General features: G+C 40.6%; 1 protein-coding gene across 9 annotated transcripts in view; it reads left to right on the top strand.

The window, feature by feature from the left end:
• NUP93 (nucleoporin 93) overlaps nt 1–24964 on the top strand; it is a 129357-nt gene that overhangs the window by 58098 nt on the left and 46295 nt on the right. For 5 of the 9 annotated variants that reach the window (XM_050922766.1, XM_050922768.1, XM_050922767.1 and 2 more), the window contains exon 4: nt 17767–17853. The exons of 2 other annotated variants lie outside the window; for them this stretch is intronic. In XM_050922766.1, the coding sequence (XP_050778723.1) occupies nt 17767–17853 (87 nt within the window). 2 more of the 9 variants (XM_050922773.1, XM_050922772.1) reach the window with 2 other exon arrangements.

Below are 24964 nucleotides of genomic sequence, written 5' to 3' on the forward strand. Positions count from 1 at the left end.
CTTACCTGTGTGCTTGGAGGTTGTGTGTCTTCTCGGGTTCGACTTTTCCCTTGGTATTTGTTGCGTCTAGAAGAGTGCCTGCACCAGCAGAGCCACTGGTCTTACAAGACACGCAGCTTTGCCACCCTGTACCATGCCTGATGGCAGAACTGCGCCCTGAGATTTGTCACCTCCCAAATCTATTCACTACACCCTAACGATCTGTCCTCCTCCTTGCCTTTCTGAAAGATCCCCTGTGTAGAACAGGGGCTCTCAGACTTTTGTACTGGTGACCCCTTTCACCCAAAAAGCCTCTGAGTGCGACCCCTCTTACACCTTAAAAACACTTTTGTATCTATTTAACACCATTATAAATGCTTGAGGCAAAGCGGGGCTTGGGATGGAGGCTGACAGCTAGTGACCCCCCATGTAATAACCTTGCAACCCCCTGAGGGGTCCCAACCCCCAGTTTGAGAGCCCCTGGTGTAAACGCCTGGCTGCACTGGCATTGGTTAACTTGCGCACCCTACAGGCAAAGACACAAACTAGAAGGGTAGAGTGGGAAAGATTGAAGCATGTGCATGCAAGAGAAGTGATACCGCCAATTAAACCACTAGTTTTAAAACCTCTTCACCTTAAAATTTGATATCCTAACTGCCACAGATTCCCAGGGTCTGGTCTGAGCCCCAGTCTGTAACCAGTCCCTTGGGAGTGACCCCTGTATTATGCCGAGCCCCAACGATCCATATTGTAACACAGGGCAGGCCCGTGGTCTCCATGACTCTGAAACTGGGCCTATGGACACCAGCCATCCTTGAATCAGGTAACACTTTTGTTAGTCACCTGGCCTACAGAATCAGGAAGTTCTTACTGTAGCATAGAGAAGCAAAGGTTAAGTCACAGTCCATACTAGCCAGTGTCAGGGCTCCTCTCAGTCATACTACTGTGAAAACCATTTTGGTCCTGTCTATCTGCCTCTCAGTTCCAGGTAAGAGCACTCCTTTGTCTCTCTGAGCCCCACTTCTTATCCCCTCATAGCTCACACGTTCAGCCTGCCCGAGTTTCTCATTGTTAGGTGTCAGTTGCTCAGTTGTTGCTTTCCCATTTTCTTTGAGGATCCTCCATTGATATAGGTTGCCTCAGGATGGACCTTAAGGATCCTTTCGTATCACCCCAGGCAATTAGGTGACACAAACACCTTGTGCCTCCTGCTTTGACCAGGAGCAGCACTTTAATCCTTCTGCACCCACTGGGTTGCAATGCCAGGGTGATAGATATAGAGTCATACAGATAGTTCATAAAAAATATTACAATACAATTTCCACATTTGTCAGACACGCCACTTTTGGAAAGGATTCAAGGGCAGGGAGCGCCATCCATCAACTAAAATGTAAAGACCTTTTTCTATTGTTTCTTTCTATTGAAACCCAAGAGACACACATTTTTACTTCCTCTCTGGAAGGTGAATTCTATCCTATATTCCTATCCCTACTCAAAGGAGACAGTTCTGGATTGGGCGTAGGAGAGGAAAGGAAGATCTCCTCCACATTGTTTAGTGTCTCTCAGTTAATTTGTAGTGGCAATCATAGATTTTTTTTTTCATATTTGTCTTCTGATTCTGAGACAACACATGCATAAAAATGGTGTTTGAAGGAGAAATGATAGGCTGTTTTCAGACTGTGTTGCCAGCAATTTCATGATGATCTCTCATCAGAAATTGCAATGTTGTGGTTTATGAGGAGGAATCAAGTGTCTCCGCCAACATCTGCAGGAATTCTTTGCTTAGTTGTTACAGGTATTTGGTGCGTATGGTTACCATCTCTAACTTCCCCCTTTGGAGAGGATGTGAGAACAAACTGTACATGATAGATCAAGGGTAGGCAACCTATGGCACACGTGCCGAAGGCAGAACGCAAGCTGATTTTCAGTGGCATTCACACTGCCTGGGTCCTGGCCACTGGTCCGGTAGGCTCTGCATTTTAATTTAATTTAATTTTTAACATTTTAAAAACCTTATTTACTTTACATACAACAATAGTTTAGTTATATATTATAGACTTCTAGAAAGAGACCTTCTAAAAAGGTTTAAATGTATTACTGGCACGCAAAACCTTAAATTAGAGTGACTAAATGAAGACTTGGCACAGCACTTCTGAAAGGTTGCCGACCCCTGTGATAGATGATAGTCATGGCGGTTGAATGCATTACTGGAGGGTGCTCAGGTACTGCGGTAACGACTGCAGTGTAAGAACCTATATAGAATAGAATTAACTTAAATTAAACCCACCTGCACACCAATCTGGATTTCTAGTGAGCTTTCACATGTAAAATTCAAGTTGGCTCTACAAGGCAAGTGTGTGTGTTTTGAAGTGCCTGAACCCCATGAGTGGATTAAGCACCTTATTTCTGGTGTCAGCATTTCAATCCTAATACATGCGGATGGATCAAACACACGTTTCTTTAATGCTCGTGACAGTAAATTGTTTGTTTTTATTTGACTCCCCTTCAGAAGAAATATTTTTTCCAAAAGGCTCGCAAACCTTGGTCCTCTCCGCTATAAAGTATTAAACTATACAATGGATTATCTCTCCCCACCCCAAAAATTAAAAACTCCAAACAAATCTGGGAACTAATGAAACATGCTAAACTCCACCATTCAGTCACACTGTTTTTTATTGCAGCTCATCGCCTTCCATTTAGATTATAAACTCTTCAGATTGGAGATGTTGTCTTCATACCTGCCTGAAAAATGTGAATCTGTGGTGAATCAAGCCCTATGTTATTCTTTTTCAATCTTCAGCTAGTACTGATCATGCAGAAGAAGCTGGTAGAAGCATAACCGTTATCTGTTCTGAAAATTCAGGGACTGTGTGTGAGGTGATAGAAAAGGGGCATTAATAATTACATTCTGGCTAATCAGTAGAAAGATGATGATTGCTGGTAGCTGATGCTTTCCTACTTCCAATGAAGTTAATAATTCATTGTTGGACTGTGTCAAAGAGTGCTCCTAAATCAGGTCGTTTAGTGGATTATGGACATCAGAGAGCTATCACTAGGAGTTAGAGCTGAAAGATGGACTTGTTTTTTTGACAGTCATTAACTTGATTTGGGTCTCTAGAAGATACTTGGTTAACTGCATTGGTTCTATGCTCGTTTGAATGTACAGCAGTGAAGGGTGCTGGATTTAACTTCTCATGGAAATCTATTAACTGTTGTAGTGGCTAAAATAAAAATACTGAAATTAGGGAAAGTGTGTGTGGCCACCCAGCTGTATTTGAACATCATAATTATATCTCTGGGTTAGGAGGACTTTGCATACGGTGATGCTGAGGTGGCAATTTTATAAAAGAGCTCTTTAAGCATGGACTTCATTGGATTTCCATAGTGAACCTCCTAGTGAGAGTGCACTGCTAGGAGAGAGATTCCAATTTGGTCACATCAACATGTGCAGCCCTCTGCAAGTGGGATTGATGTTCAGGGCTTGTATGTAAAAAAGGGGTAATGTTCTGAATTTTAAAAATTTAAAATGTTCCTCTGCATAATTATAACTCACACCATTCACTAGTGCTGCATGAGGAAGGGATTTCCAGACAGCGTTTAATGGTACAAACACCGGACTTCTTTCTTTTAAATGAGCATAGACATGTTTTAAACATGCCTAGAATCTACAGCAAACTAGCTGTTTGGCTTAGGGTTAATTGTTTTTAAGGTGATTATTCTTTTTAATGCTGGGGGTGGAAAGTGGTTTGAATATGCATGGCACATTATAATGTTGATAATAATATCCTAGTAGACATTTAACAGTCGCTTTGGGTAAATGGACACTTGTTACTCTTTGTTTAAATGATTACAATTGCATTGTCAGTGGATGCTGAGAGCATGGGTAATATCCTCAGTTCTTTGTTAAAAAGGCTCTAATTAAAACCAGTTCCTGCTCTCGTCTCTTGTATAAATATGGACGTGCAGTAGTTCAGCTGACCTGGGTGCAAGTTCTCTCTTCAGTCTGACAAACTGTGCTGCTAATTGGCGTGTGGGGCATGGATGGCAGGAACAGCACGGCTAGTGTTAGTGCTAATCCTTATTACTAGTCTAGGAAGGGGAGGTTTTCCCCCTCCTGTCTGCCCCTTGGGGCTGTCACTATCTGCAAACTCAAAGGAGAATTCTTACCCCATCTGCCTAATCATAAAAGCAGCACACACTGACTGCTGTTGGGAGGCGTAGGGGGGTCTCCTAATGCCATGTGCACTATCCCCTGGACTCTTGTCTGGAACAGGCTTCAGAGAAGAGTTTGTACCTAAATGCAGAACTCCTTCATGCCATGTTATCAGACGGCAGTTTTGATTCTTGGGTTTGCTGTTTTTCGTGAGAGAGGTGTAGGGGCTCAAGCTCTGGTCTGGGAACCAGTAAATTGAGCTCCAATCTTAGCTCTGGCACTGACTCTTCTATAGCCTTAAACATGCCACTTCCTAACTTTATCAAGCACCGCCAAGCCCTCGCTTCCCTCCGGTGAATGAGGTGCAACGGTGATACACATTTATCCTAGTTCAAATTTGGTTCTGCACCGTTCTCATGTGAATGCACATGTAGGATGCAAAACAGGGTATTAACGTGGTGTTGACATTCCTTTCTCCTAGGTGTCCTTTTATTCTAATGTGCTCAACGTGACTCCTGCACTCTCAGCCCCTTTTATAAATCCCTGCACATCAAGAGGATGACAAGTGTTTCTCTGCAGTTCTGCTAACATGGGCAGTCCATTGGGTGGGTACTGCTGCCCTCTTTCTAAAGAGACCTAGAATGTCACTAATACTGGATAATCAGTCTCCACCAACCTGGTAGAGGAAGGGGGAGAGAGAATTCCTTCAGTCACTCACCAAAACCAGTGTGATAGTGAAGTTAGATTAGCATTGGATTAGCCGGGAAAAAGATTTTCGGGAAGGAAGCTACCTGCCACTGTTTTAACTGACTGCCAACAATGCCCATGATTGTCACTGGCTAATGCTCATTGCTAATAGCAGACACCGTAGATGTAGAAGCTCATATGTGAGCTAATATAAGAAAAGATCCAGGAGAGCTTTTCATGCTCATTTCCCCACACAAGACTCTCTCAAGTGAAAGATATGAAGCACAGATTTCTGTGAAGCCCCAGTGATTGTATAGTAGGTTGCTTTAAGGGAGTTACTTGAATTTAAGGCAGGAAGTGGCAGCAGCTTCTGTTTTTCTGTTTGTATTGAAAGAAACTGTCCCTTTGTCCACAGAGATGTAACTGTGCGTTTGAGAGGTAGGAAGTCTTTTGTGTGGTCTGATGAAGAGAGAACGCGCACACAGAAGCGAAAAGAAGATGGGAAGTGAAAGTAACACAAAGAGTGGGCTGTTCATATAATGTCCAGAATTTAAAAGTCTGCTTGACCTGCATGGGATTTCCTGCCTCATAGGGTGAAGTCAGTTGAATTCCTGAGAGAGACACCTCTTCCCTCACTCCATCTCTCTGATAGGCAGGTTAACATTTAGTTGTCCTATTGGAATATAGTTGTGTATGCCGATTGTCCAAATGACTGTGATGTGCACTTCACAGATTCTTAAAATAGATCATTAAAAATTGTTCATAACCTTTTCTGTACTATTTTTGCTTACTCTCTCTTCGGGACATGGTGCATTATACTAGGATTTGCATAACTCCCCTTGCCACTGGCCCCACAACCCTTGACAGTCATTTCCTACCTGCCCCTACAGTAGCTGACCTTATGTCCAGTAAGGATTGAGAGGCACGCTGACTGAATATTTCTACTGAAGTGATCACAAGTGAAGCAATCACCAGGCTTCAGATTTTACCGCTTCTTTGGGATGAAGTTCACATCCCTCAGAGCTATTGCTTTCAGATAGCTGCAACCTTGGGAAAACAACAGTGCATTGAGTTACATTGCATTACATTACAGTCCTAGATTCCAAGGCCAGAAGGGACCACTGTGACCATCAAGTCTGACCTCCTGTGTAGCACAGGCCATAAAATTTCTTCCAAATAATTCCTAGAGCAGGTCGTTGAGAAAAACATTCAGTCCTTATTTAAAAATTGTCAGTGATGGAGAATCTACCATGATCCTTAGTAAACTGTTGCAATGGTCAAGTACCCCCACTGTCAAAAATTTACACTTTATTAAGTAGGCTTTCTTTGCAACCATGAGAGCTAGAAATGAAACATTTGTAAAATAAAAGCTTAGATGTAACACACAGCTCTGCAGCATTTACGTGGCCAAGAAGTAACAGAAAACCTCTGCAGCCAAGATCATGGCTCTGTGTTAGTTGCTGCACAGATGCATAATAATAGGCAGCCCCTACCCCTTACAATCTGAATAATACCTTTTCTTCCTTCATGCATGTGGCTAGACAGTGAAAGCAATCAGTGTGCCCAACACATGTGATACTATACCATCTAATTGTGAAGAGTAGGCTAGGCAGGTGGCAAGCCTTTCAAAAATACTATATGTCTGGGTTGGGGCTGCAGTACTCTAGACTACATTTCTTTCCTACTCCTGAGAAAGGATGAGCTGCTGATGTGTGCAGAACTAGCAAGAGTCCCTCAGTTACTGAGTCACTTGGAATAAAGAGGAGAAATAAATGAACTAGATTATATCTATGAAAATATTTTAAAAGTTTCCTTTTCCTTTCCCTTCCTCTCCCAAAATGGATTCTGCCCAACCTCCGAGGCAGTTTGTCAATAGCTTTTCCTTAAATGGTACTGACTGGGGGATTTCCCTTTAAGAACATCAGCATGTTGAACCCTGTTTTTATCCATGCAACTTCTGGTTTGAGGCTCCAGCTTCTCAGTACAGTAGTTATTTGATCAGAAACAAGGAGAGTTTACTTTTTGCATTGCTAAAGGAAAATCCCCCGTGGATTACTCTTCCCTTGTAGAAATCTGAGTCAAAGCTCAAGTTTGCTCATTTCAAAGCACAAATACAGAGCCTTGAAGAGACAGCTTGGCCACTTGTGAAGTTCCCTATACTGTGAAGCCTCTGAGTTAGCCTTACAGGTGCCCAGTGTTGCCTCTCAAATTGATAAGTCTGACTCACAAAGCACATTCTGCAAATATAGTGGCTATTAAGTGACATAGCCGCCAAAACAGATAGTACAGTGTTAATTCAGAGATCCAGTTTTCTTCGCTGCCTAGAAATAAACTGTACATCTCTCTGGTGCTGCTGTTTTTGTTAACACTCTGTTGCTCAATGAGGGTTGTTTTTCATTAATAAAACAATGGAAATAGTGAATTGGTTTGATGTTGATGTCGGTGCTGCGTATGAACTTGGCGTTAACGTGCATTAAAATGGTGCTTTGTTAGTTCTTCATACTTCCAAAAAAAAAAATAAAGCTCAGATGTCCGAGAGTCTCGGATTTTTTGTGAGCAAATATGAAGTTTGCATTTGGTTGGCAAAATTTCTGCATGGTGAAGTGTGATTAGAGCAGGGTTATGTTGAAAAGCTTGAAAATTCAGAGTTCTGTGCACCCACAAATTGTTAATGGTGGAGGGAGCTGAATCATTATGGGTTGTGTGTGTTAAATGTGCAGTTTGAGTGTGCATCTAGCCGTCTGATAACGGTACGCTCACAAATTGTAAAGCACTTCATCATGGTGGTGTGTTTTGGAGATCAACAAATACATTCCTTAGTTCTTTGGTGCTTCTGATTTTTTTTCTTTAAGATGGAGGTGGTTCCTTTCTCGATTTTTCTATGGCTTTCTGCACTGTAATGATGGCACCATCACCTGACTGCTGGAATATACTGGCCTGACTTTAATCATCGAGTGACTGGCTCTTAACATGGTTTCATCTCTGCTGTTTTACATCCCTTCCTGTAATTGCATGATTGCTTGCAGCATTGAATTTCTATTGGTGACAATGAAAGACACATTGAGATTTTACATAACCTTTTACTTTTCATTGGATGTTTAAGGTGTATGTGAAAGAGTAATACTTTAAAAAAAATCACCTTCTATAAGCAGCATGTTTTATCCTTCAGATTCATCATAACAATATTATATATTTAAATATGTGGAAAAATGGTAGTTAAGCTAAATGTATGTTAATAAAGGGTCTTCATTTTCATGTCGCTGACAGCTTTGTTGGGCTGTATATGCCTGCAATGCAATAACCTCTGCTCAAAGCTACAATTAAGTCCAAAGGTTAATTTAAACAGTATCTAAATCTTTAACCACCAAATAACCCAAACAGAAAAAAACAATAGAGACTCAAGGCTCTTTTTAATTAAAAAAAAATGACACCAGTTAGTACACTGTTCAATTAAATGAACAAAATATGTTATTTCAACCTATTCTGCAAGTCTAAAATGGCAGAAGCTCTCTGTATAAAATCTAACTACCACTTTTTTCAGCCTCATGGTATGTGCAAATTCATGCTGCTCAGTTAAGGGAATAGCTTCACAACTGGTGTTACAATCTGTGGCCTCAGCACTGCATCACAATGCAGCAAATGCATTTTCCACATTAACTAAACATGACAGCTGAAACGATTATTAACCATGCAAGATGTCGGAAGTCATCAAAAATTCACATCAGAGTAATTGCAGTGGCTTGGGGGGAAAAAAAAAACATTAGAATCTTTCCCCTTCCCTGGATATTGTTCCTCCCCCGTCTTAAATCTTACATGGTACAGTCCATTAACAATAAAATATCCTTCTGTAACCTATAAACTGCTACTCTCATCAGTTACTGGTTTCAGACTGATGCTTTCCTTAGAATTTGAATAAAGCACCACTGAAAAATTATATAGATGCTTTATGGGCAGTGGTATACAGCAGTTGAGGCAGCTGCTTTCTCATTGTCTTGCTGGACTCTTCGCTATCTCAGCCATTTCAGGACTTGCAGGCTTTTTTTTTTTTAAGATGAAAAAACTTGAGCATTAATACAGAAAGAGACAGCTGTATAAGCCCATATTTTAGGCATTTGAAGTATTGCAGCCACAGCCAGTGTTAACAGGTTTGTAACTCCTCGGTTCTGTGATCTACAGGTAGGATTGTCTATATTTAAAATATATATAAAAATTAAGGTTTAAAAACTTACTGTTTAATAGGCTGACAGTTGTTTTTTAAAGTTTCGTATCATAATTTTTCTTGTGGATGTTGCCATAGTTTGTTTAAAATTTGTAGGTGAGGAATTGTGAACAGGTGGATCATTTCGGAGGACTAGCCTTCTAATCAAAGAGAACCCTTAAGATCTATGCCTTTCTCGTCTTATAGTATCCTTTAGATCAGCTCTAGGGTGGGGCAGAGTGGTGTCGGCTTTTGGATCTTGATTGTTGCCTTTTAAAGATTCTCTTTGACATTGCAGCTTTTGTTTGAATTTAATCAGAAATATAGTAGTATAACTTCTTGCATATGTTTATTACTGTTTTTCTCACGGACAAGATGAAACATCTACCAAAGTATTTTTAAAAAGATAAGACATTGTTTATAATATGGCTTCCTAAGTTATCACCATGGTAGAAAAATACATATATACACATCAGTTATGGAAAACTTGCTAGATCACCTCTGTTTCTACATATGCACTACTGATTTATTTAGAAGACACATTAAACCTTATTTTGGGGAAAGATTTCAAATCTGGCATAGAAATTACAATCATTTAAAGAGGCTCTAATACAAAATATTTCCCATTTTCAGTAGCCAAGTAATATACTTGACAATATTGTCTTTGTGCTAGTTATTTAACTGAAGAACATAAAGAAACTTACATAGATTCTCTCAATTTTAGATTCACTCCTCCCCTTCAGGTAATAGGGTGTGGGAGAACAGGGTTAAACTTCCAAAATCATTGGAATAGAAACCACTCAGGGAACAAAAATTTATATATTATATGTGTGTATATATATATATCTTAGGGGCCTGGATTAGTTGGGTGACTATCAGCTGATTGTTACTCTAAAATCCACAGACTCTCAAACAGCATGCTAATTAGCAACTGTCTGCCTGTCTTTGGAAGGGGAAACGAAAGTATAGCGCTTCCTTGCTTAGGCTGTATTCATCCTTCACAGTGAGAAGTGGATTAATCAAATGTGCCATGTTGGGACCATAACTGTGCTTACGAAGTAAAGGCAATAGAGAATTATTAGCCCACTTTGGAGATTCATCTCTGAGTATCAAGGTGTATAACATGACATGTCCGGCATCCTTTCTATTGTTAAGTGTGAAATGTGTGAACTGTTCTGCAAAGAGAAATGTTGAAGGACTGACCTTGCTTGACCAAAAAGTTCTATGTCTAAGCAAGATGACTTTGTTTTAAGGAAGTCTCACCCCAGAAACAGTAGAGCAAGAAATGGACTCCTTAGATAAGACAATGGAAATGTGTGATTTGCATGTGTGAAAAGATGGAGGAAGCCATCACCACTGACCCTGTGTGGGAGATGGTTCAATTATCCTTGCAGTTGGTACAGTGTTGCAAATTATTTTCCTTTGTCTGAAGTGGGTGGGAGCCAGAGTTCAACTGAGCTTTGTAAATTAATGTATGGAAAATATCGAAGGCACCGTTTTAAACAATTAGCACTAGCTCTGTTATAATAGAACTCTGTCTGAAATCTAGTGGCGGCAGCCAGAGTTGGCATATTGTTTGCATTAAAGTCCTGAAGCTGATGTGCCTTGTTAGTGTAACACACAAATAATGCTTGTACATCAGGAGAGTTCCTTAGCAAGGGTGGAGTATAATCGGGAGAAAAATGGAAGCCTTTTGTCTACAGTGTGTACTTACCAGACTGGTGTAATGGTCTAAGTATAAAAAGTTTAAATCACAGGCATATACCATACATAGGTAAAGTAGATTTGAAAATAAATAACATTTTAATGAAAATGTATGAATGATTGCAGTAGGAAATGATTAAAGATATGCTTTTATCACCATGCATTGTAATATATAACCATTCAAATAATAATTGTATAATTATAACAGGCTTATTCTTACTGACATCTGTATTTTTTTTCTTGTAATGATCAGCAATTTAATCTTTCATAAATAATGTAAATGATTAGCTTATGGAATGTATCGGTAATGTGGTATGAAAACATCATTTTTTAAAGGCTACGAGATGCTTAAATTTAGTATTTAAAGATATCGTGGTACATTTTAATTTCCTTCCTCAAAATAGCTTTGTCTCCACTATGGAAAGAGGATTTCTGTATTTTCCGAGGGAAATGCTGCCATGTTGGAATTACTTAGAGTGTTAACCGAGTATCTCTGATTATTTAAAATATTTTGGAATAATGGACGAACTGGTCCCGGTTTATTTTCTGACTTGTCTGGATGATTTTACTAATGTTTCCTAAATGCTTATTTAAGAGTGCATAACTTCAGAACTGTTGATTGTTTCAAAACACAGTTTTGTATAAATTGTGCTATAGAACGCTTGTAGTTCTTGAAACTGAAATAAATATAACCTTGCCTCTTTTTTTGTAGCTTTATCCAGCTTATCGGTGTACGAGCAAAATAAAGTAGATTTTACTTTTATAAGGTTTTCTTTTGCATGTGGGGTTGTTTAGTTTCAAATTACTGTAAAAATGTTGCAGTAAATAGCATTGTGAAAGTGCTGCAATAACTGAACCCGTCTGTGCTCTGATTCTGTATTGGCATCCTGCTTTAACGTGGTTATCATATTTACAATGCTGGCAGTATTTCAAGGTCTCTCTGAACCAGGCGTTGTCCCTCTGTCAATGGGTGTTGCTGCGCACAAGCAATGAGCGCTTAAAATATGGATAGATGGTGGAAGGCTCTCACTTCAACCTTTTTATTCAAGAAGAGAGGTTACTAGTACTTGCAAGGATTGTGCAGGAAACAGGTACGTGTGGATTGCTGTAACACATTGAGAGCAGGGTGTTTAGAATCCTTGCATATGAATTGGTTGGAGAATGGGAAGTGTGTCAAACTCAAAGCATTAAGCTAGCTAGATAAAGGGGCAAGAGTGGGAGAGAATACAGATCTTTCCATTAGATTTTACATAAAATATTTAGTTTAATTTTAAGATGTAACTTTTTTTATATCCCTAAAACTGTGGAAGAATATGTATGCAAATACTGATCAGTTTCTAAAAAGCTGCAGACACACATGTATTGTACAGCAGCGGTAGGCTTCGTATGCTAAAGTAAAACAAGCAGCTCATCCTAGAAGAATACAGGCTCTATAGCAGAGGTAGTGAGTGGCAGGGGCTAAGAACGAAGGAAGGATTGCATTAAAATGTGGGAAATGGCGTGGAGGGGATTGATTAAGTGTTAATTAACGGACTGTTTGTCTAATACACTGTTTCTCTTGACAGTGTTCCAGGAGAGACATGTAATAATCTAAGAGTGGTCAATCTTTTATTAATCAAATTGGCAGGTTAGCACTCGAATTCTAACTATATTTTCGAAAGAAACTAGTTTTCTATCTGCAGTTTCAGTGAGTTCTTGTGTCTGGCGACGCGTTAATGATAGTGCTGAGTAAGATTGTCACAGATATTGTTAATAGATCGAGTGCTTATCTCCTCTGTGCCTTGTTTCGTTTTCCTTGCACGCCCATTTTGTCTAAGGATTCTTAATGGAACCTGGAGGGAAATTTGTCTGCCTGCATGGCGGCTACACACTCCCTCTGTTCCCCTACATTTATAAGTCTGTCCTTTGGTGCTGACAGATTTCCAGTGACTGGTTTCTCAGTTCAAACCATCTCTCAAGGCTCCTGACCCAGCCCATCAGTGCAGAGAATTGAGGTGTGGTCCTCTGGGGTAACAGAGTTGAGCTTTCCTGCCCTTTAGATGCAAGAACATGGCCCTAGCGGCAATTAAAAAGGAAAAAGTACAAATTGTGCTTGTCACCAGATTATCTGAGCATAGGTTCATGCTAGAGGAGAGAGCACACAGCTTCGTTTTCTGGAAAATTGTGTAGTAACTACGGCACTAAAATGGCAGCAGATGTAGTAATAAAATGGCGTCATCGGTAAAATGAGTTTTGGTGGCCTGATTCAGGGCGTTCCTCGGCTTGGTTTGAGGAAGAGATGTCAAGTGTTACTCTGTGGTGCTAGTTATGACTGGCACTTTTTAAGACCAGGCAAGAACACCGAGTCATTTTGATCTTCATTTAACCCCAGTGTCCCATTTAAAGGAATGGTGTTGGAAGAAGCTGGAATAGTAGCTTACCAGAATAGATGATCTGAAATGATCTTTCTGTATTACATTACATTGCTTCCTTATTGCCGTTTGTAGAAGATAGCACTTTGGATCCCAAAGCCTTTAGAGAGAAATACATGATAATTTTGTGTATTTCAAGCAAAACTGCTGGTTCCTAAGAACAGCCGAAGTACAGTGTTTTATTATGATTCTAGGTACTATGGTGCATACACACTTTTGTAGATTTGCAATAATGTTTCATTGTTTGTACCATTTTTTTTATCAGGATGCTAACACGGGTGCATTTTTAAGGCAAGAGATACAATAGCTCCTATTGATGGTTCTGAACAAAATCCCAGAGCAGACTCATTCTCTGCATTTAAAAATGTTGTTGAAAACGGAATAAAAGACATTCACTAGTAGATTATAAAATGGGAGAATTATCTAGGATTGTGGTTTGATAAGATTAGTCACCACCTCAACTTCTGGTGTGTATAGTTCATTCACTTCTGTCTAGAGCGGATGCCATTGCTAATGGTGAAACATCTTGTGCCAAATTGCTTTGGATGAATCAGTCTCTTATGCTCAACCAATCTATCAGGGTGGGTCTATCTCTCATTTCAAAGAATTGTATTGTGAGCAATGCTATAAATACAATGTTGCCCTTTAACCAAAATGTCAAATTATAATTGTTTGCTTTCACTAATACTAATGGGAGTTGTGGATGCAATTATTTTTATTCTTGTTTTTGAGTATATTGTACCAGTGTTGTTAGCAAGCTGAGCTAGCACATTTGGGATGAACAGAATGACCAACTATTACACTATCTTAAACAATGTACAAGAGATCAGTCACTTGGGTTCTCTTGTTTAGCTTTTGAACTTTCCATCTGGAAAGGTGACTGCCTTCTTTCTCTACCCTTTTCTCCCTTCTTTGCCATGACATCTAAATAGATCAGGGTTCTTAGTAACATTACATCTTGTTTATTATTTATACAGTGAACAGAGTCTGTCGGGTGCTTGATAGAACAAATAAGACTTAGTCCCCAATGCCAAAGTGCTTATGGTTTAATTGTAGACATGACACAGAAAGTGAGAGTATGAGGATATCTAACAGTGGAGAGGGGAGGAATAGGAGAAGGGAGGTTAATGCTTTTAATACTTGTGCATATCATGTCAGTGACTGTCGTAAAAGCTGATGCACACAGAGGGATTCTGCAGCATTTCCTGCAATCTATCATTTAAAGAGGCACAGTCTCAGGCAATTTGCCCCACATGTAGGTTTTATAAAAGTAGCATCATACAAAATCTAACACCAATAGAAATGTTTGTGACTCAAAAAAAAATTCCTATAGAAACAGTCTTTTAACTACACATTCCCCTATGCTGTCTGCATTTCAACCACGTCAACGTTGGGAAGGTGTCTTAGAACCCGAAAGCAAAATTGGCTGGTACACAAAAGTGAAACTGACTATTCTGACTTCATGATAATGAAGTGGGAAAAAACAGCAGAAATATTTTAAAAAAAAGATTTTAAAAATTTCAGTTTGAGTGTGTTACAAGTAATAATACAGGTAAGGATATGTTTTGTTAACAATATGATTTTTTAAAACCTGATAGAGTCCCTTTTTAAGATTAAAAATGTGTTCAATTTTATAATTAGGTTTGGGATTATTAAAACCTCACAAACTCCTGTGGTGTCGGTAAAATAAGACTACAAAACAATGTGAATTGAAACATTTCTGTGGATTTCCATGTGTTGTTAGGGAATGAAGAAAATTGTAAATATCATTTAATGTGATAGAGTAGGAGGTTGCAATAGAGCAAAAGAGTACACCATACAAAATGATATTGAATTAGAAGAAACCAAAATCAAGCTGAGGCTCATTTTCCTATGCCAATAGTGATGATCTCTGCTCAGAAATAATCAGCATGAGCATCACTGCATAGCAGGAATATAGTTATATTTTGTGACTCCAGTGTAAGTGACTGACACTATGTACCAGCAGGGTATGTAGATGGTAAATGCTATTTATATTCACTGTGTACACTTCTCACTTTCCTAGGTGGCTCTGTGCAGCAAATATATTTTGGAGAACCAGCATTTGTCGCATATGGCACAGTGGAGTTGTTTAATATCAGTAGAGAATATTAAGTGCGTATCTGTGCTGAAAGATCGTCTAGTGGCTAAAGCACAGGACTGGGAGTTAGGAGCTGTGGGTTCTAATTCTGGCTCTGCCAATACACACTTATCTCCTTCACAAAGATAATGTAAAGATTAATAATGGACCATCACTTTGAGATCCTTCTGGAGATGGAAGGTGGTAGAAGAGTGTGAAATATAGTTAGTCTGTTAGCTGACAGACAGTTGACATTACTCAACCTAGTGAGTTCAATTGTTGTGTGCCTTGCGGCCATTGTAAACCTTCTTTTGCTGCCTTCTTAGTCACTCAACCTTGTCTACTTTGTCTATTTGACATGTGGACTTACATTTCTTTTCCAATTCTGAGTTCTTTGAAAGTTACCAAGAATGAGAAGTATGATTGAATTGGTCCATCCTCCCTGAAAATGTGGTCATTACCTGCCTCTTCTAAATCCAGTGTACTGTAGTTCACCATTGTCAGTCTGTGTGAAACAGTTAGTCTAAGTGTAATCCCTTTCCCCCTGGTCTTTCATTTCTTTATAGTCTTTACGAGTGACTATTTGTTCAGTGACCTTGTTGCTAGCAGTGGACACGCCTGCATGTGTGTAAAATTCCTAGAGCCGTCCTATGTGCAGAGTTGTGAGTTGTGGAGTTTTACTCTGACTCTCGGGGCGATGGAACGAGAGTGTTTTCAGCAATCCTGCCTCACTGTATCAATCCCCATATGGTGATCTCCTATCCTATCTTATACCCGCTGTAGACTTTGTGGGCCAAATTTTCAAAAACTAGTCTCTGGTGTTGTAGGTGCAACTGCAGGAACGGTGATAGGCTACAGATGTCTGGTCTACCTGATTTGTGGGTGCACTTGTTGCGTGTATTTAAAAAGCCAGTAGAGGCATTCCATGATTTGTACCTGTAATTGATAGAGGGCACAAAGTTAGTAAGCATTAGCAGAATAGACCATAGAAGGAACCTTTTCCCGTAGCTCCTCCACTCTTATCAAGATGATGCCAATTCATATTTCTTATCTTTACCTTTGAGGCATTATGTCTGTCAGGGGAGAACATTTCACGTCTCCATTTGTCAGATCCAAATGGTTTCATCAAGAGCCAAAGATCATGCACCATCTGCCCTACTCTAGTGGCAAAGACATCAAGAGAATCGGCAAACTTCAAGAGAAACTATTCTTTTTCAGCAGTTTCAAGAGCTTTCCTTGCTGTAGCTAAAAGTAGTAATGACATTACTGCAACAGAACCCAGCATAGCTGCATCTGAAAACTGTTTCTAGCACAGATCAGATTGTCTAAAGTGGTTAAAACAGTCCTAACAAAGATGTCTCACTGCAGGCACTAATCTACAGCATGGAGCAATTTGCTTGTAAATATTTGCCGTAGGCTCACTGTGTAACACAGAGATTAAAGGCTGCATTTAAAATTGAGCACTACATCAATGATACCCTGACAGAAGGGCAGAGAGGTCCTGCTCCACCTGATGCCATGTTTTAAAGCTAAAGTTGCAACCTGCGGCTTGAAAACAGCATGCAGCATCCTTGAACAGCCTTTTTGGCAAATGGCAGATACCCCTTTTTTAGTTTTGCAACGTATACTGCCCCCTGCTGAGTTTGAGCAGTTAGTTCTATGCATAACTACCCAGCAAGAAATTGTGCCGCTACTAAAAATATGTTACTGTGGGTATATGTCAGCTCTCTGTACAGCGTTTTGTTTCTGTAGGAGTAATTTCTGTGGTCCTCTTCATCTGTAGTAAATTAACGCGTATTAAAATTTATATTAAAGTAGCCTTGCAAAATTCAACTTGCTTGAAGCAGTGTATTGCATAGTTTTGCTTTGCTTTAAAAAAAGGTAAGTAATGTACCTTTAGGACCATCCCTGTGACCAGAATGATTGAGTGGTGTTTGTGTCGGAGTTGGTACATTTTCATGACTTAATGTGTTTGAAATACTAACCACTGCAAAACGCATGTTATTCTCTGACCTCCAATTTAAAATGAATTAAATATGACCCCCATCCCATGATGCTCTTAGATATGGTGGCGGTGGGGAACTGGTTGCCAATCTCTAAGAATGCAGCCAAAAGAGCAATAAATCTCCCTTGAGCAGACTATTTGAATTTATCAGTGCAGCATTCTGTGTAGTGATTATTGACCCTTACGTTTTATCCCCTTAAACTTCAACATGTTAACTCCCTTTGATGCTGAGTAGCTGATTCCTGACCGTGGGGAAATATGAATATTTCCAGTGTGCTCTGCTGCCTTTTTTTTTTTTTCCAGCTCAGTCAATAATGGAAATCTCTTCCCACTTCAGAAATTCCTGTAGGATTTCCTAGCATAAACATAATGACAGGGAACTAATGCTTATTTGCAGTTTGACAAGCTCAGCTGCCTTGCTGAAACTCTGCCAACTTTCCATTCTGCTAAGCCCTAAAGTGCCAACTTTATCCTTCACCTCTCATTGAGTGCTAGCTTTTATCTTGTCTAATTTAAGGGTAGAAGAGGTAGGTCTCCTTTCGGTTCTCCATTGAGAACATCTGTTCTGCCACTGAGCCAAGGACATGTTCCCTCCACAAAGACCAACTCATTTGCAAGGTACATGTTTGTTGAACAATTTATACTCAAGGCATTGCTCTGTACAGTGGGGCTAGCCCTGTTCTACCTTCCTCCTTCACTTATCTATGCATTCTAACTTATGACTTGACCATCCGCTCCTTACTTGCACTCAACTTCTAGTGCCCACTAATGCTACTTTCAGACTTAAGTGGGAGCTTGTTGTGAGTAAGGACTTCTGGATTGGGTCCTTGTCAGTGGTATCTACTTTTGCACCATCATAATCCTTCCATCTAAAATTCCGTAAGAGGAAAATCAGTTGTATAAAGCTTGCTGGGTCTTTCAGTCTCAGGCAGCAGATCCTAGGATTGCTGCCATGATACTTTGGAAAAAACAGTATATCTCATATGCATGCCAAAATCTGTACCTGCGTCCAAAATCTACGCACAAGCTGAATCTTCCTACTGTGGAACTTCAGAGTTATGAACACCAGAGTTACAAACTGACAGATCTATCACACACCTCATTTGGAACTGGAAGTATGCAATCTGGCAGCAGTAGAGACAAAAAAACTAAAAAGCAAATATTGTACAGAGTTAAATGTAAACTACTAAAAAAAAGGAAAGTTTTTAAAAAAAAAATATTTGACAAGGTAAGGAAACTGTTTCTGTGCTTGTTTCATGTAAATTAAGATGGTGAAAAGCAGTATTTTTCTTTGCATATTAAAATTTCAAAGCTGTATTAAGTCAATGTTCAGTTGTAAACTTTTGAAAGAAAAACCAAAATGTTTTGTTTAGAGCTACAAAGATTTCAGAGTTACGACCTGCATTCCCGAAGTGTTTGTAACTCTGAGTGTCTACTGGGTTTGTTTTGCTCTTATATCAGCCACAACACAAAAAAACCCTCAAAAGAGCTGCAAAAACTCCCAAAGAACGTGTGATCTCAGAAATATGAGAGGAGCCTGAGCAAAGCCCGAGTACTACATATGCTACTCTGGAAAGTTCTCATCTTCCGCAGAGGCACGGAATTACTTTTAGGGGCATGGCCACACCGTATCATGTTACTTCGAGCTCATCTGTCATACAAACAGCAAAGGTGTAACCAATAATGATAGACAGTAAGGCCTCTTGTTGTTTCAATAACCTCCAGGCAGTTTTGCTGTATATTACATGTTTCCAGACTGAGCTATCCTGGAAAGTAAAGCATGTCAAGGCATACCAATGCTAGGAATATATTCAAAGAGTTATCTGACTCTTTCTTAACTAAAGTAAACCACTGCAAATAGAAATAATTATAAATAAAATGAGATGCTTCATCTGGAGCTTCCATCACCAATATATAGAGGCCACCACTGAAGAGTGACTTTGTTGCCCACTATATAACTTTCTCTCCCACTGTTTACCTGAAGAAATTTCAGTGTACTCAAAATCCAGTTATTTTAAGAATCTATAACTGGCCGAAAGCTACTGGTTTAACCCAGTTGGGAGGGGAAAAAAGGTCACAAACTGTTTAGTTTATTTTCTCCTTTCTTCCCATGCCAGTGAAAAAGGAAACTTTGCCATCCCATAAAAGGTCCCAGTTCACTGAGCTGGCAACATTTGCGTCCTCAGAGGGCTGGAGCAAATATTAAAAGTATGGCCTGTTTGGTGGAAGTAATTAAGATCTTTCCATCAGCTAGGTGAGAATCTACTAACCTTATTTATTGCAGTAAATGAAAGAGACTTTCAGTCCTTTATCCGAAGGAGACCACTGAGAGACACCTGCCGTTTCTCAGCAATAATTAATTTTTTACTGAAACTCTTTCTTTCTGGGATTCAAACGTGAGCAGGAAGGTGCTGACTCCAGTCATTTCAGCCTTCCTGTCAGACAATGAAGGCAATAAAACTAACAGACATCAAATGATTTCAAGCTTTGAGAGAGTAATCAAATGGCATAGATGGTCAAGCTTTATATCTTCTTGGAGTTCTAGCTGTAAAAATAACCTCTTACGCCACCTCCTTAGAGATAATGCCTTACAAACCAAGGTTCAGGGTTTTTTGTTTTGTTTTTTGTTTTTTGTAAATTCTAGAAAAATCTCATTTTACTGTCAGTTATTATGGTAGAAGAGCTTACTTTACCTAGGAAAGTGGTCAGCGTGCCTTAGAATAGATCATGTCGTCTCCACCCTGAAGTCTTATCCAGCTCTCATGTTTAATTTACAAGTTAACTTTTAGGACAGGATTAGAGATTCTTTTTGATCAGAGACCGTAACTACATTACTCTGTAAAGTGGACAGAAGTGAGGCTGGATTATTATAGGCAGGGCTGAGCACTGCATACTATTAAGGTAGTCCAGCACTTCCCATTATAAGACCCTGTTTTCAGAAACTTATAAACATGCTGAACTTTAATAATTTGGGCTGAATTTTTCTGTGCCATATGTCTGCCTTAGGCACATTGTTTTTCTTTGAAAATGTCAGCCAAAATGGTTCAGCCATTTCTGAGAATGAGAGTAGAGAAGATACATTAGTGTGGCACATTAAAAAATTCTGGCAACTTTTTCTTTGAATAGATCTAGCGCCCTCACCTCAGGGACCTGAAATTTGGCAGGGTGCTGGCCTTGGTGTCATGGATGTGCCTTTTGCCATCTGCATGAAAATTTACCCAGAGCTGGCCAAGTTATGAGCCTTAGAAAAATTGCAGTTTGCGCATGCTCAGTAGAGACTTGTTAGAGCTTCACAGCTAAATTCCCTGAAGAATCCATCCATCCTGAACTGGGTATTCTGCAGCCTGGTGCTGCAGGCAGGGCCGGCTCTAGCAATTTCGCCGCCCCAAGCACGGTGGCATGCCTTGGGGGGCGCTCTGCCGCCCGCCAGTCCCGCGGCTCCGGTGGACCTGCTGCAGGCACTTCTGTGGACGGTCCGCTGGTCTTGCGGCTCCGGTGGACCTCCCGCAGGCATTTCTGTGGACGGACAGCTGATCCCGCGGCTCCGGTGGAGCTGCCATAGGTGTGTCTAAGGCAGGTCCATCGGAGCCGCCTGCCACCCTCCCAGCAACCGGCAGATTGCCCCCCGCGGCGTGCTGCCCCAAGCACGCACTTGGTGCGCTGTGCCCTGGAGCTGGCCCTGGCTGCAGGGAACTGAGCAGGACTTTCCCTACAAATGCAGCTCTGGGCTGCTGAGGGCTGGGCATTAGAACTCAGATCAGGGAGAGTATATTTCTTGTGCTGTCATGATCCCCATGCTCACACGCAGGCAGTGAGGAGGAGGAGGAGGAAGCTACCTGGTACAGATGCAGACGGGACAAAAGCTGGACACGGGGAGGGGCTGGTATTGGAGGATGAAGGAGACTGGGACTGGCTGGGGAAAAGGCTGAGATTGGAATGACAAACATAAGTATTGGAGACTGGGACTGGTAGGGTGAGGGGAATGGGAAAATAGTATGAGGAGCTGGGGTGGGGAAGAGAGGACAGGGACAGGACAGAAAAGGTCTATACCCACTAGAGGGCACCCTTCTCCAGAGTCTGGAATGGAACCCAAGATTCCAGTGTCTTACTATTCCTCTGCTGTCTGCAAATATCTGTGAAACCTGTTGGCAGTGTGTGTCATCCCCCTTAAATGTTGGCTCTCATAGAAGAGAACCTATTGCTGGTATCAGTTATGCTGTTAGCTCACGTGGAAGAGACCTCTGCAGTAGATCGAAAGGTTCCAACCCTGCTGACGACCCATGTGGGTGTCAAATTTGCAACATTATGGAATTTCTGTTCTCCATTTTGCTTGTTTTAAAATTCCACGAAACTGTTCACACACAAACTATGTTAAAAGAATATTATTAAGGTTGCAAAGTCAAGCACTCAAAAACAATCTTAATCATCCCCTTTGTGTGTATGCATTGTGATATAATCTTGAATTACATGATCACATGGTATTTTTTCCAGAGGACCACTGTCTGATTCAGCCCACTGGATGGAAATGCCCTGGAGGATGAATCAAGGTTGTGTAGTGAAGGAGTCTGTTGTCCTTAGGGTCCCTGCTTCTTTTTGTTGCAGAAGTTGCAAGGTGTGTCGTGAATGAGGCAGAGGATTGCAGGAAGTCAAAGCATGATCTCATAGTTAAGGCAGCTGAATGCTGCCCATGAGAACTGGATTCTATCCCTGCCTCTGCCACAACATTCCTGTGTGATGCTAGTCAAGTCACTTAAACATAACGTTTCACAGGTTGTCACGAGTTGTGTGTTCCTCTTTTTCTAAGGCGCTGACTTGGTATGCTGGGGTCTGATTTGCAGAAGGCTGGGCACTCACAGCTGTGACTGACATCAGTGGGAGCTGTGCTTTGCACATATAAAGTGTAATGTAATGCTATGTACTCTGAATTATCTGGTCCTAGGGGTCTCAAATTGACACATAAAATTAGTGAAAACTTGATCTGAAAATCGGTGTGCCTCACTTCCCCAGCTGTAAAATTGGTATAATGCCACCCCTTCATCTCACAGGAGTGTTGTGAAAATAAATGAATTAATATTTATGGAGTGCATCTCTCTCCGCCTGCCCCACTCACATCCCAATCCTGCCACCCTCCCTGGTTCCAGAGAGAATTTTCCTCAAAGCAGATATATGCAAATATTAATCTGTGCTTAAAACAGAAAACCTTATGCCACTAGGTGGCAATGTAATCAACATATAAGGAATTAGTAGTAGTAGTAGTAGTAGCTGGTCATCCTTTACATTTTTAATGTATGCCAGTTCTGGTTACAGACCCATCTATAACAAGTGCCAGGACTTATTTTTGTTAAAACAAAGCATGAATTAAGTAGCTGGGATTAATTCCAAAGCAGCTGCTGGAAACTCCCCCTTCAGAAGCAGAATGATTAGCTTCCGTGGTTGTCATGTTCCAGACCTGAAGTTTAACATGAGGTACATCTTCATTTTAAATCAATCTGTTTTCTTAGGACAGGCATTGCGAGGTTTGTTCCAGGTTTTTAAATCAATAGAACCATATAGTCCAAGCCAGAAAGGATCATTATGGCCATCTAGTTTGCATAATGCAGGCCACAGAATTTCACTCAAACTCTTCATCAGGCCCACAACCTCTGGCTGAGCTAGAGCATATCTTTTAGAAGACTTTCAGTCTTGGTTTTAAAACTTCATGGCAGAGAATCTACTGTATCCTCAGGTAAACTGTTCCATTGGTTAATTACCCTCACCGTTAAAAAAATTGCACCTTATTTCTTAGCCAGGTATATGAGCAGTCATCCCATCTCTCACCTCACCTCCCTTGGGGACAATATTCTGGGCTCTGCTCATATCACAGTAACCGCTTTCCCCCGTGAAATCAATGATCTCCTCCCTTCTGCGCTGATGGCTCTTCTCAGGGGAGTTGCAGACTTAGTACAGGCCCTGGACATCTGAGTTCACGGAGCTCACAGTGAAAGGAGGAGAGTTGAGCTTTACTCAGTGAGGTGAGGAGAGTGTAATTCTTCTCCATTACATCATGATACAGCTCCGTCTGCCACTCCTCGAAGAGAGTTCATTCGTCACAGGAGAAATAGACAGCAACCGCATCAAGAGTCACAGGGACCTGGGATCTCTAGGGTTACACTCAGCACCTTCAGCTTCCATCCCAGCTCTGGGTCTCGGAGGGAGGGTTTTCTCTGTGAAAAATGAACAGCAGTAACATATGGCACAGGAGGCATGTGACATTCTTTGTAATATCAGCATCCTCCTGGCAGGTATGCTGGACGAAGAGCTTGATATCCTAAAGGCCCTGCTTGTTAAAGACGAGCATTATTGCTCAGAAGGTGCTTAAATTTAAGAGAGAAGCGCTCAAGGAATGACTCCCTGAAGATACCAGCAAACTACCTTGATTAGAGATGTTGAGGGGGGGGTGTTAGCGGAGGAGCCAGTCAAAGATTCAGTCCTGCCCCAGTCTGTAGGGGACTAGGGCAGTCACTGACAGCTTTAGTGATTAGTCTCCAACCCTATAGTTCAAAGGCAGCACACAAGGATCATCTGTCTTGATTTATCTTTAGAATTTGAAATTCATCCTTTCTGGGTGCTCAATTTTATTTTAAAAAAATCATTCAATAAAGGCAAAACATACATCACCTGCATAGGCTGTCTGTGTAATGTTGTCGTCAAGTGGCTGGGGCACAGAGAATAGGAACCCTATTATTGTCAGCTAAAGAGTTCTCTAGTTGCTAAACCGGTTCAGGCCTGGATTTTGGGGGGAACTGAAAAACAAGGCTTCACATTCAGGTTACCTCTGTATGTATGACTTGTATAGCAATTGTCTGACGGTAATACATACACTTGTTACGGTGTGCACACATGTACAGTGCTCTGGATCTGTAGCGCCAGTGTGTGACTAATCACCCAGAGTCAGTGCCATGTTTGTATTAAAATGCACCCACCCAAATAAAAAACATAGCACTCGAGATTGTATAAAAATGTCCTCCACTCTGTCACATTGCTCACAGCTTTGCTTGTGTAGGACCTATGGCAGATACCCTCTGTTAAGGGCTTAAATGTGTGAAACTGAGTGCTGTGCTATCCCATGGAAGTCAGTGAGAGTTGAGGAAGTTCAGCACTCCTCAGGAGCCCATCAGCACTAATATGGGAATAAGGAGTGGTACTGATTGTCTGTAAGATCTGTGGGGCAGGGACCATCTGTTTGGGGTATGTGTGTGCAGTTCATAACACAGTTGGACTCAGATTCCTGGTTGGGACCACTAGGTGCTGCCACTACCACATATTCTTTTGATTAGTGCATATAACATCAAAGGTACAACATGCTGAACTCCCAACTCTTAATCTGAGAGCTTTATTCAATTAACGCACAGAGCTTTAAGGTATTCCTATTTTACCAGTCATTGTAATAGATATTTTTAGGGAAAATGAAAGTTGATAGGTAGCTTTTTTGTTTATTTTTAAGGCTTACTAATGAGTTGACTCCAAGTCCAGGGATAGCAAACCTGGATGTTTTGGTAATTGGAGATGCATTGCAGCAAAGTTACAAAATAAAGATATGTGAATTCTGCTCTAATAATTCTAGTAATTCTAATAATTCTGCGTCTTGGTTGGTCTTAGTGCCTGCTTCTGAAGGTAATGAGTGAGATCCACCCCAAATCTTTAAAATACTCTTCATAAGCAAGAACATGTTATAACACAAAAATAACAT

Source organism: Gopherus flavomarginatus, chromosome 14, assembly GCF_025201925.1.
Source record: "Gopherus flavomarginatus isolate rGopFla2 chromosome 14, rGopFla2.mat.asm, whole genome shotgun sequence".
NCBI classification, from domain to species: Eukaryota; Metazoa; Chordata; order Testudines; family Testudinidae; genus Gopherus; species Gopherus flavomarginatus.